The sequence below is a fragment of the Leptodactylus fuscus genome, chromosome 2 (assembly GCF_031893055.1).
Source record: "Leptodactylus fuscus isolate aLepFus1 chromosome 2, aLepFus1.hap2, whole genome shotgun sequence".
In the NCBI taxonomy this organism is placed as follows: Eukaryota; Metazoa; Chordata; class Amphibia; order Anura; family Leptodactylidae; genus Leptodactylus; species Leptodactylus fuscus.
This window is the reverse complement of record NC_134266.1, coordinates 234,274,776-234,287,896: the sequence shown is the minus strand read 5'-3', so window position 1 is coordinate 234,287,896 and position 13,121 is coordinate 234,274,776. Positions and strand designations below refer to the sequence as shown.

At 41.8% G+C, this 13,121-nt stretch overlaps 1 protein-coding gene across 4 annotated transcripts in view; it reads right to left on the bottom strand.

Annotated features, from left to right (window-relative positions):
* PDE1B (phosphodiesterase 1B) overlaps positions 1–13,121 on the bottom strand; it is a 298,615-nt gene that overhangs the window by 141,652 nt on the left and 143,842 nt on the right. The window contains exon 1 of one of the 4 annotated variants that reach the window (XM_075265809.1): positions 7,596–7,891. The exons of the other annotated variants lie outside the window; for them this stretch is intronic. Coding sequence (XP_075121910.1) covers positions 7,596–7,735 — 140 coding nt within the window. The 5' untranslated portion in view covers positions 7,736–7,891. Of the gene's footprint in view, positions 1–7,595; positions 7,892–13,121 lie in introns of those variants that run through there. 4 annotated transcript variants of the gene reach the window in all.

Genomic DNA, 13,121 nt, shown 5'->3' with positions numbered 1-13,121 from the left:
CTGATTCTGAATATGTTTTAACGTTCAGAATCAGTCACCGTATCCGTAGTGTGAATGCACTCTTAGGGTGCATGCACACTACGTAACGCCGGGCGTGTATGAGAGCCGTACACGCCGGCGTTACAGCAGGGCTGCCGAACACTTCCCATTCACTTCAATGGGAGCGCTCGTAAACGCCGCTGTTACGAGCGCTCCCATTGAAGTGAATGGGAAGTGTTCGGCAGTCTGCCGTAATGCCGGCGTGTACGGCTCTCATACACGCCCGGCGTTACGTAGTGTGCATGCACCCTTATATTGTATATCAGTAATAGTATTAGAGATTATGTTTTATTATTCCTTTCTGGTATATTCCTACTATTGAGGAATTGTATTAGGGCCCCTTCACACTACTGATACGCTGCCTGATTCTGAACTTTAAAACACGGTCAGAATCAGCGCGTATAAAGATCCCATACATGCGCTCCCCATTGAAATGAATGGGCTGCTTTTTACTCTACGAGCGCTCCCATTGAAGTGAATGGGAAGCGCTCACATGTAGGGCTCGGACTGAGCCGAGCGCTGGGCCCCTTCACACGGCGAGCCGCACACGTGTGCGCTTCCCATTCACTTCAATGGCAGCGCTCGTAAAGTAAAAAGCAGCCCATTCATTTCTATGGGGAGAGCTTGTATGCCGGCTCCCATTGAAATGAATGGGAACTGCTTTATACGCGCTGATTCTGACCGTGTTTTAACGTTCAGAATCAGGCAGCGTATCAGTAGTGTGAAGGGGCCCTTATTTTGCTTCAGTGATATATATTGTGTCAGTATCATAGTCGGGCACCGATCGCTGTTGTCTGTATATACAGTGATACTGAAGGTTGTCAGTGTACATCAGTATCAATATCTCATTATATAGGTAGTATATGGCGGTATTATTGGGGTATTTCAGTGGCATTATTTGGGCATGCAAACAATATATGGCCTGAAAAGGCCCCAGTTATTAAATTGGACTATCTTGTGTAAGACACCATTCTCCCATGGTTCATTGGTGTGATGCTCTCACATCCATGTCACTTTATCAGCTTCTGAGCAATGAACTACACAAAGGATCACAATAGAACAATTCTGGCAGGATAGCGATTGCAGGGATCTCCTTATTCAGACCTCTGCAATGTAATATCTGGCTAAATAGCACAGGACAGCAGAACCTGTATAAGTAACAAATAATAATTCTATATTAATGATTTAATTTGTAATCAATAACTTACAATAAATCATTCATAAACAATCAATAAACATTAAAAATCAGAAACCTTAGGAAATAAACTCATCCATATATCCTCTTCAAGCCAAAGTATCTTAAAAACCCATTTCTTCACTAAAGGTCTCTTTATCACTTCTTCCCTTAGGTGAAGATAAACAGAGTTAAGACTCCCTACAGGGCACTGTCTGTTTTACTGACTGTTTGGATGAGCGCACTTCCATGGAAAAATGGTCCTCTCCTAAGCAAAAGGATATTAAACTATATCGGCTGTAGATCAGGTTTAGGCACTTAGTTACATACTTTCCAGAGGTTAAGGGTCAAACCAAAATTAATGTCGAAGGACGATGATAGAGGATACGTTTTGGGAAGGAGATACAGTATATACCTCATTAATTTGATCCCATGATGCAACCTTTGACACATGCACACTTGGTTTGGCTGAGAAGTCTATGCCGTGTTCTTAGCAGTAACAACCGAAGGACAAAAAGGAAAGGTAAGTTAAAGCACAAGTGCCTGATCCGTGTCTTCCCTGGAATCTGTCAGAGTCCAGACGCCCCATACACATAAGATAACTGGACATTCCCACCAAAATTGCAGGTTTGGCCAACAATCATCTAATGTATATGGTCAGGTTTAGGTCCCTTGCAAATCACATTCAGAAGTTATATACGGGGAGGCAGTGGCGTAACTAGGAATGGCGGGGGCCCGTGGCGAACTTTTGACATGGGGCCCCCCCGACACCGAAGATCTCGACCGAGTCCCTCCTATGCATTCCTGCGCGCTCTATTATGTTCCATAGTGGCCCCTGCACACAGTATTATACCCAATAGTGGCCCCTGCACACAGTATTATGTCCCATAGTGGCCCCTGCACACAGTATTATACCCAATAGTGGCCCCTGCACACAGTATTATACCCAATAGTGGCCCCTTCACACAGTATTATACCCAATAGTGGCCCCTGCACACAGTATTATACCCAATAGTGACCCCTGCACACAGTATTATGTTCCATAGTGGCCCCTGCACACAGTATTATACCCAATAGTGGCCCCTGCACACAGTATTATGTCCCTTAGTGGCCCCTACAGGACTAAATACTGTCACGTCACCCGCTGACCGCTATACCAGGACAAATTGTGGATAAAAAATCTGGCCCTGTGCATTACAATTTAGTAACTCCATGTGCCTCATATTAATAGCAGTTAACCCCATCATCTCCCTCACATTAACCCCTGTGTGCCTCACCATAAGAGTTACTGATATGTGCGAGACATGGAGGTAATAATAAAGTATATTCATTATTATTACCCCCATATGTCTCACATATCAGTAACTCTTATGGTGAGGCACACAGGGGTTAATGGGAGGGACATGATAGGGTTAACTGCTATTAATATGAGGCACATGGAGTTACTAAAACACAAGTAATCACCCCAAATGCCTGACATTAATAAGTAACCCCAGTACGTACCTGTGTAGCGTACGTTCCTCTCATTGGTGGGCAGAGGACAGCAGAGAAAGGGAGGGGGGAGAGAGGGGGAGCATCCTGAAGCGCTGACAGGAGCCAGACCTGCAGCTCCTGTGTCTCAGCCGTTGCTGCAGCTTCGGGGCCCCCTGTTGGTGGAAAGTATTCCACCAACAGGGGGCCCCGATCATTATACTCGGGGGTCCGAAAAGACCTCCGAGCATAATGATAGCAGCAGTAGCAGCTGTCACCGGGCCCCTAATGTCCCGGGCCCTGTGGCAGCTGCTACCGCTGCTATGGTGGTAGTTACGCCACTGCGGGGAGGGGGCATCTTTTATCTAAATGTATAAACAAGGAGCCAATATCAGCATAAGGGAAAGGGAAATATTATGTAATAATTTCTTAGTGAATATTTGACCCTTGCATGTGCAGCATCTGATTTTTTTTTTATCCCAATGACATTGATGTACATGTGTCTTACTGCAATCTCTAAGGATCTGTTAACATTAGTGTTTGTATTCCGTATGGTTAGTTAGTGAGTTGGTATTCCGTTCGAGGAGGGGGGGGGGGGGGTCCTCATGCGGACTCCCCCAGACGGAATACAAACGCTAATGTGAACCAGGGGTCATTCTCTAACTTCTGGAGACAATTAGCCATCCAGGTTGTGAGCTTTTAGGTTCTGTCTCTATTTCTTGCATCTGTCTCCACAGTATCTGACTTTCTTTCCTTCCTCTTTCACTCCGTAAATGCAGTAGCTTATACCTGCAGTCATAAAGAATATTACTAATAATTAGAGATGAGCGAATATGCTCGATTGAATACCTCGGTCGCATAGCTCCCGGCGGCAGGGAAGGTGGGAGGGGCAGTAAAAATTTGAAGCCCCGGAAGTGTTTTTGCACCGCGAGCTATGCAGCCGAGGTATTCGATCAAGCATATTCGCTCACCTCTACCAATAATACAATGTCATATACAACTATGGTTTATGTACAAAAACTGCATATGCACAATCTTCTATTTCCTGGAGCTCTTTTTAAAGGGTACTTGAATTTTCATGAAAAGTTGAAATAAGAGCATGGTCTTGCCGGGCAGTCTGTTCTCTGGCTGTATAATCCTTCATACATGATGTTATGTCAGTTTTCCTGTTGCTACAATCCCCAATATGGAAACAGCATATTTTACAGTCCTCTCTCAAGCTGTGGGCTTATACAATAAGGAGCAGTCTGCCCCATTCCCTATCCATTATTGATACTGTTCTGCCATTCTGCCAGGAGTAACTATACAATAGCAACAAAATAGTGAGAAATGCCCAAGTGAGAATGATATAGGAGATTCATGAACACTGGACTGTAAATACAGCAGCCAAGCAACTAAAACACAAGATAAAAATATCTGTAAGCAAAGTCAGTAAATCTACTTGCTGTCAGTGAATAATATCCCATCTGTATTTACAGAAGCAGCCAGAAGTAGAATCAAGACTTTTCATACATTGTAAGCTGTGAGATTTGCAGAATCTTCAGTTCTTTGCACTGAGCAATACTTTCAAGACATTCTGTGAGGAGAATCAACCCCTCCCATCTCCATTTACTGTGTGAAGAGGGAAAAAAAACAGCTCCTACACTTTTTTTCCGTCTTGCTTCTAACTTGTATCTATGGACGTACGTTATTGGTAACAAAGGAGTCAACTTAAAAGAGAGAACAGAGACACCTAGTGGCAGGAACTTTAGAGAATTTTTTCAGGCAGAAAGCGTTATAATTTTTTAAATAAAAGTACAATACATTTTGGTTCAGAATCACATGCTGTATGAAATGAGACTAAGTTGTCTGAAATGATAATTGATCATATCAAAAACAAAAACCTTGGCAATATTATATACAGCATATTCAATGGCATTAGTAGCTCCCCAATACTAAAACTGTGTGTATTTGGCATCCAAGTACAATATATATTTGATTCATTGCAAGCTATCACCAAAAAACAGAGCTGAATAGCAGGCTCCTATAATAGGTGCACCTGAATGAAGACTGAAAGGAGGGGATTGCGAAGCGACAATCCTATAGTAACAGTTGGCTTACAAAAAATTTCCAAGACAAACACAGATCCTGGAGAGGTATTATCCTCATCTCACAAATGCAAGGTGTAGAATAGACAGAGACAATGCATGACAGGATGAGGACACAAGATAAGAGTCTTTGCATTAGTTATATCTGCCAAGGGTTGCAAACTAGATTACAAGCATGATTGCACCCATATAGAGTCACAAGTCAGTGGCTGGCAACTCACCCATCGCCACTAAGCACAACCATCAGCAAGGCCAAATACCATTCAGCAATACATACAAGCACTGTCATCACTGTCTGGGATTTTTGCATATTTTTTGTCAATGCTCTGTGCAAATACAGAACATTTAGAGCTAAATCACAGGACAGAAATGTACACTATACACATTGGAGGGAAACAAAGTGTAACCTATAATATATTAGGAAATTTGCATATTGTGTTACACAATGCCATACACATTAGATAATACGAACATGCCCACCATCAACATTAGCACAATCATCAAAAAATCTGCAGAGATGAATTTGCCAAACATTGTTATTTTCGACTCGCAACCAGCTAAATATATCCAGCATGACCAAGTTGGTCTTGGCAGACAAAGGTTTATTGTTGGTCGTGGCATTAACATAGTCAATCGTTGGTTGAAATCATTTTGTCTGATGAAAATCTAATGTGTATGGTCGGCAGTGTAATTCATCAGGTCACCTTATTTACAGCACAACGGACTTTTTTTAGTGATATTTTAAGGCTAAGTCGCCGCATAGCATGCCCCAAATAGCACTGCGGAAAATAAGTTTTCGGGAGCCTTCACACAGAGTAAACGCTCCGCTCATCCTGAACGTAAACTCATTCAGAGTGAGCGGCGTTAAAACAGATCCCATTGATTTCTATGGGTGCCGGCATACGCGCGCTCCGTGTTGAAATCAATGGGAGGCTTTTTTACCTATTGCTTTCAATGTGATACGCGCGTATCACATTGAAAGCAGTTTACACCCTGTGAAGGCTCCCTGTCTCTGCGGACTTTCTGCTTCATTTATACACATACACAAAATGCCAGCGTTTCGGTAGATATAATTGATATGCTGCGATTTACAAAAATGCATTTTTTTTTAAATTGCTGAATTTCCAATGCGGATATTTTTCTACAATGTGTGGATGGGATTAGCCACAATCCCATTCACGATGCAGGTACTGTAAAATGCCACGGTTTTTGGGATGGCTCCATTGCAGCATATATTCTGCATGAGGCCTTGGCCTTAGGCTGTACAAGCTCTTAAGTATATGTAGCACACGTAGAAGTCTACTGTATGTATTGAATATATAGTACTGCTATGTCATGAGTCCTCATGATGGGTGTGTATGCCTCAAATTTTATACAGAGTCATTCTTCCCTACACTTTCTTAGGTGAAAACCTTGGCAGTACAGTGTCACTGGACACACAGAGTATCTATAGTGACTCTTTGTTATGTGAAAGATGTCTTATACTTGGAGGTTTACTTTGGGTGCACTCACACGGAGGAAAATGGTGCTGAATTTGTTGTGGAATCCGCGTCAGATTCAGTGCTGAAAAAAAAGCCACCCATTGACTTCAATGGCTTCCTTTTTCTGCTAAAAAGGAACCTATTGAAGTCAATGGAAGGCTTTTTTTCAGCGCCGAATCTGACGCGGATTCCACACCAAATTCAGTGCCATTTTTCTCCATGTGAATGCACCCTTTAAGTTACTACATGTTTCAATTACTGCGTGTTCGGATACATATTTGTAATTTAACCCAATAAGTGCTATGGTAGTAAGATCATGTTTTTGTGAAAGAGCTACATGAAAAAAGCATTCCAGTAATATTCAATAAATTATTCCCTTCTACTACACCCGAAACCAAGAAAACTGCCAACTGGACTCCTTTGCCGGTTCTCATTTAAAATGTGTTTCTGCACTTATATTGGACCACATGATGGTTCCGTGTACTTAGCACATGGTCAGTGCACACAAACTGGATATTTTAGGGGATTCAAAGTGTTTACTAATACATGCCTATCTCCTGCACTGCGACCATCCCTCAACCTGTAGCCAACAGCTACTCGTACTTCACCTTGCCACTCGGCTACAGTATCATATGCCATCACTTGCATCTTTTGCTACTATGTAATGTACAGTGCTGGGTAGTATTTTAGTGCTATGTACAAATATTAAAAATTAGAGAAAAATTATATGAATCGAAGAACTGAATGGATTCCACATGGAAGCTGAACATTATTGCACATGTTTGCATTTAAATCCCTTACGATGACAAAGATTTTCCTACAAAAGAAAAATCCCAGAGCACTGGGACTTATTACGTATTTCATGTGCAAGCAGCATCAAGAGAGATAAACAAGTGTCAGCGCCAAGCATGCTGAGTGTATTTACTAGGCACGCAGTGACTCCTAGCACTTCCTGCAGCAAGACTTAAAACATGTTGCATTTGGGGGAGGACAGCACTTCTACACAAAATGTTCATATTTATACGCCAGCCAAAGAAGGGAACAAGACTACTAAAGAATGTGCACTATCCTCCAAGCAGAACACTGTATGAAGAATACACACTAAAAATAGAGTGCCTAATGTCAATCGGTGGAAAGACCCAAGACTTAGTAACCCGTTCATTACTTCTAAGGTCCCGTGACGGGATAGTGGGAATGAACTGTACTGTAAAAGTAAACCAGAGAGCCAGAACAGTCATAGCACATGACAGCGACTGATGGGAAAGTAAACTAAACTCCACAAGCGAAAGTTTTCTTGCCAAGAGATGAACATCTACCACACATTGTGACTGATGTTCTTCCTACCTGAAGACAGGGATCTGCAGATGCTTCCGTCGGACCTGGATAAACTTTTCAGTGCCACTGCTATTCTCCTTTCCTTCCAGACAGGACTCTAGTTCTGCAGATAATTTATAGTCTTCCGACCTCAAACTACTGGGCAACATTTCTCAAGGGATCCTGCTATCTAGCCATGTTACAGATCATGGATATAAGAGGTATAAGAGGCTACAGAACTAAGACAGTTGTTTGGTTTGGGTGGGAGGGGAATAGGCGGAGAAAATACTCGCTGGAAATAACTTCTGAGAAAGTTTTATATTGTTACAGAGACAAGAAGAAGGAAATGTATTCACTATGAATTGTAGAAGTCTTGGCTTATATTACCTTCGAGTGAAGTGTATAACTTGTAGTATACATAGAAGAATATATCAGAGAGACTGGCTCCAGATAGGAAGACTAACATAAGCTGAGGCATAGGTACATGGAGGAAAATAACACTGCTATTGATCTGAATGGCATTGCAATATATGTGTCATATTAATTGCATAGATCATAAAATACTAACAGTATCTGACACCTGCATGTCCATTGCAAAGTTATAGCATTTACTTATATAGTATGAGGCCCCCTGGTGTTTAAAGTGTATATCATGTGCATGTCCACCTACTGAGCTGAGTGATGGTGGACACAAATGCCCACAGGCATAATGCACACAGTGATGTTACAGTATACAGATAATGAACACTGTGATATCAAAATACAGTGATAATGCACACAGTGATAATGCACAGTGATGTCACAGCACCAAGCAACATGTACACTGTGATGTCACAGTAAATGGATAATAAAAGCAATGAGGTTACAGTACAGGGATAATAAACACAGTGATGTAACAGCACACGGATAATACACACAATGAAGTTATTGCATTACACAGTTGAAGTTATTGCATAATGCACACAGTGATGTCACATTACAGACATAATTCCCACTATGAGATCATCACACAGGCATAACAAACACACAAAGAGATCACTGTGTACACTATGACATCACAGCATACAAAAAAAAAGTAATTATAATGTCACATATGTCACATGCAGGCATTATGATGTCCCAGTAAATGGACGCACATTCCGTTTTTTACATCCCATTCCATTGGTCATAGTTATCACTATTATGCACACCTGCCTCTGTTATGCTATAGGGATCAGACCTGAGAAGACTAAGAAGTTAAAGTATCCAAATAAAGCCGGTTGTACACGATCGTGTGCTAACCGGCTGCCATGAATGAACGGCATTGATGTCATCTGCCTGCCTTGATTTTGTGGCCCCTTTCATTCAATGAATAGGACCTGTTCCATATTTTGCGGCTTAGTCTGTCGGCCCGCTTACAGGACCATATAATTCATGGTCATGCGTATGGGCCCATGGAAATAAATGGGTCAGCGTGCTGAGAAAAACCCAAATAGCACATTGTCTGCAAGGGGGCTAAGGGCAAGAAAAAATCAAATAAAACATTTTCTTTTTTGGAGTACATATAAAATAATATGATTCTGTGTCTTTTAAGTGTCATGTAAGAAAATCATGAAATGCCACAGAAACTTGTTTTCTTGTGCCTGCAGCAAGCAACTTCTCTCTTCAGAGAGGCAAGCAGAGATTATCCAGCCAGGGAGTGGGAGACAATCTCAAGTCACTTAATGCAGAATTCACAACATGACTGTTAATGAAGTTTACTTATCAGCAAAGGGATAAGCTGGAGGCTGGCAAGAAATGTCTGCCAACTAAAGAGCTTCTCAGAAAATACATCTTCACATTTTATTCCGCACGTTTCGTAAGTCACTTAACCCATAGTGTCCTATCTGTTACATGATTTTCTCATGATCTAACTTGGCAGTGCCTTCATTTTCCTGTGGAAATAATATATTTTGGCAGCTGAAATGAACATATGAAAGATAGTAGGTTGAGTTACCATCAGGCAAATCTACTTGATATGCTGCGAATTTCTCCCACCCAGTAGATGCAGCTCTAAAATAAGAAAAAACATGAAGTGTAGGATTTGTACATAACATGAGCTGAAATAGGTATCTTGAAATATTACCGCTATAGACCGATGCACATAGTTAAAGCTACAGTAACATCTCGTGTTTTATTTATGTTGGCCTATGTGGCGGAAAATGCACCTTATATATGCGCATAGTAAAGTCAACCACTGTGGTACATCAGATGTATCATCTTTTACTGTATGGAAAAGTGAAAAATGCTGCATTGTCTCATTCAGATGACTGCCACAAATAAACCGCCCAACCATGAACCACTCTACAGACTGAGCTGAGATAAGCTGGGTCTGGTATTCTGTCATGTGTATGCGCTTTTGATCATCATATGATATAATCACTTTCAGGCTGGGGGGACACTTTGCAAAAAGGTTTATGGGCTGTGATGTGTACAGGCTAGACTAACAGATCTATGGGAGATTTTTGTATTGTGGGTACGTGTTTGCACTACTAACACACTCACGAAGTGTCCGTCATTTCCCGTTTTCAGCACGGACCAACTTTCATCTGATAATTTTCCATGTGTCTAGGGAAGTTGAACACTCATTGGAAGGTTTGTGGTTGTTCATGTGTTTGGAACAGTTGTGTAACATCTCTGCCTGTTCGGGTCACTGCGCCGCCCTCTGCTCGCATGCTGCGGCGCCGGAGGCGTGTGCAGTTTGACAATCTGCTTAAGGTTTTTAGTTGCACTGTGTGAACACGGCTCTAGTCCTTAATTGGATTTGCACCACACCCGTCTTCTGCCTAGGTTGCCTCTGTTCATTAAGTGGTTAATCTGTCTTGCCTGTGATTGACAGCTTTTCTTCCTATCAGGTTCTGGGCGGGTTCTTCCTTCCCTATTTAGTCTTGGCTCACAGTCACACTGGTGCCGGTTATTGCCTCTAGCTTTCTGGTATCTCTTGCGTTTATTTACTTGTATGCTGATCCTTGACCTCTGGCTTTCCTACTGACTATTCTCTTGACTCCGATTTGGCACTGCATCGCTCTCTTGTTACCGAACCCTGGCTAGCTGACCTCCCTTTGTTGTTGTGCGTCTTGTCTGCGTTTTGTGTTTCACGTATTCAGGGAGGGTTTGTCCTCGTGGTTGTCGCCTATCACCTAGGATAGGGTCTGGCAATAGGAAGGGAAAGCGGGGGGCTTCAGTTTAGGGCTCACTGTCCCTTGTGCCCCTCCCTCCAGGGTTCGCCATCAGCTTCTGGGGAATTATCATCTGCTATTCCCTAACAAGTTGGCTATATGACCAACCAACCACAGTTCATTTCAGACCAGCGATGGCAGTCTAAAATCTAATGTGTATGGCCAGCTTAAGGCCTCACGATAAGTTACAAGTGGTCTGTGGTCTACTGTATGTTGACTGACCATCTTAAGAGAAGTCTTAACCAAAACTGTCCCTGAACCCTAAGGGGTTCTAAACAGAGCAAAGACTGTAAGATAAGATAAGATAAGATAATCCTTTAATAGTCCCACCATGGAGAAATTCAGTGTGTTACAGCGACATGGATAATACAGTAATATAGTACAAGAAAGAACACATACAAACTCATAGCAGATAGAAAAGATACTAGGAGTCATAGCAACTAAAAAGAAAAGAAAGACTCAGGATCATTTAGTTCTCTGTGCGGAGTGATCTTCACTTAGCCTGATGTAGATTATACAGCCTGACCGCGGTTGGGAGGAATGATATCGCTCCTTCTCACACTTGGGGTGAAGCAGTCGGTCACTGACAGTACTGCCCAGTGCTATCACGGTCTCATACATGTATAAGAAGCCTTGGATTTACAGTGGTTTGTGACCGTTGCCTGTGGCTAAATGAACATTCATAGCATGCTGCACATGTTACATGCATTGTCCTTGACTTCATCTAGTGAATGGTTGAAGGCGACATAGTATAACTGGAGGATGGCAAAAACCAAGAGAAATTTTTCACAAAATAAATGGAAGACTCTATGACAATACAAGGAGATCAATATATAAGCCATTCTAAACCAGGGCACTAAGTACAATAGTAATAATATAGACAAAGATCCATTTTGTCCTCATACATAAATTATTCTTATATTAACCATTCCCTCACTTGGCTCATCATATATACTATATACTGTTTATTCATCACAACTGTCTCCAGAACCCAAGATGTTAAACCTATTTAGCTTTCAATTCTGCACCAATTATGGCCCTGAGAGAGGGGATTAACCGTTAATTTGGAGGTTGGTGAAAGTGATTGTCTGCCACTGAGAAGGATTTGCTCCTCTTAAACTGCCTTTGGCCAGCTGCTAGGCTTAAGTAAAAAACGTCTCTTTTTTTTCTTTTTCCATTTCCCAGGGCCTTGGGGGTAAGCGTTTTGTTTTACACGCTCTTGCCTCTTTGATGATAGATAGCCTAGTGCGCCATTTTTCTAGATGTTTGAGTCCATTGAACAGTTTTTCTCCTTTTAAATGTTCAATGTTCTTCTTTGAAATATTACAAAAATAAAAAATACTTCCCAGACACCTCGGGGTACAATTTTCTCAACAGTTGCAATATTTGTTATAGTTATTTTTTCTAAAGACGAATAATAAACTCCTCTAAGACGCTAAACAACTTCTCGGAATGAATTCTCACATGCATGATACAAGAATTATTTTGCTTGGGAGATTAAGGGGGCAGTCTGCTTTTTCAAAATGAATGTCCTACCCATAAGCAGGGCACCAATTTTAGATTAGTGAGAGTCTGACTGTCGGGACCCATAAAGATCACCTATTTCTCCAGCAAGCACACACCATATTTTTAACTGTGGCAGTTGTGTGTACTGTACTGAACTGAGTGACACACATGCCGTATTATTCACAACCATTGCCATAAAAAGTATAGCACTGCAGACAAGTAATCTGCAGGGGTGATTTCTTCCCCTATTAAATCAATAGGAAAAACACTTGACATGTGTAGCTTTTCTGCAACTATTTTTCCCCACAATATGTGGTTGAGATTAACCAGAATCTCATTTACTTGGCCGTAAATTTAAGTCTAAGGCCCCACGTTGCCGAAATGCAGCTTTTTTTGTTGCAGATTTTGCTGCGTTTTTTTGAGCCAAAGCCAAGAATGGCTACAAAAGGAATGGGAAATGTATAGGATACTCTTATACTTCTCCCTTCTGCTCAATCCACTCCTGGCTTTGGCTTAAAAAATTCCACAATGTGGGGCCTCAGCCTAAAACAGTGTTTTTTCTCCACTGAATTTCTGCAACGTAGGGTCTCAGCTGGTGTAAAGCATATTAAATGCGCCGCAACCCCTGCACCACTTTTGCTTCCATGACAGTGGTGTGTCCGATGTTATAATACGTGTTGCAACTGGTGATTAAGGCTAAGGCCCTGCATTGCGGAGATGGATTGGAGTGGATTGAGCAAAAGGTAGAAGTATAAGAACTTTCTATGTAATTCCCATTCCTTTTGTAGCCATTCTTGGCTTTGGCTAAAAAAACCCCACAATATATTCTGCTACCAAAAAAGCTGCGTTTCCA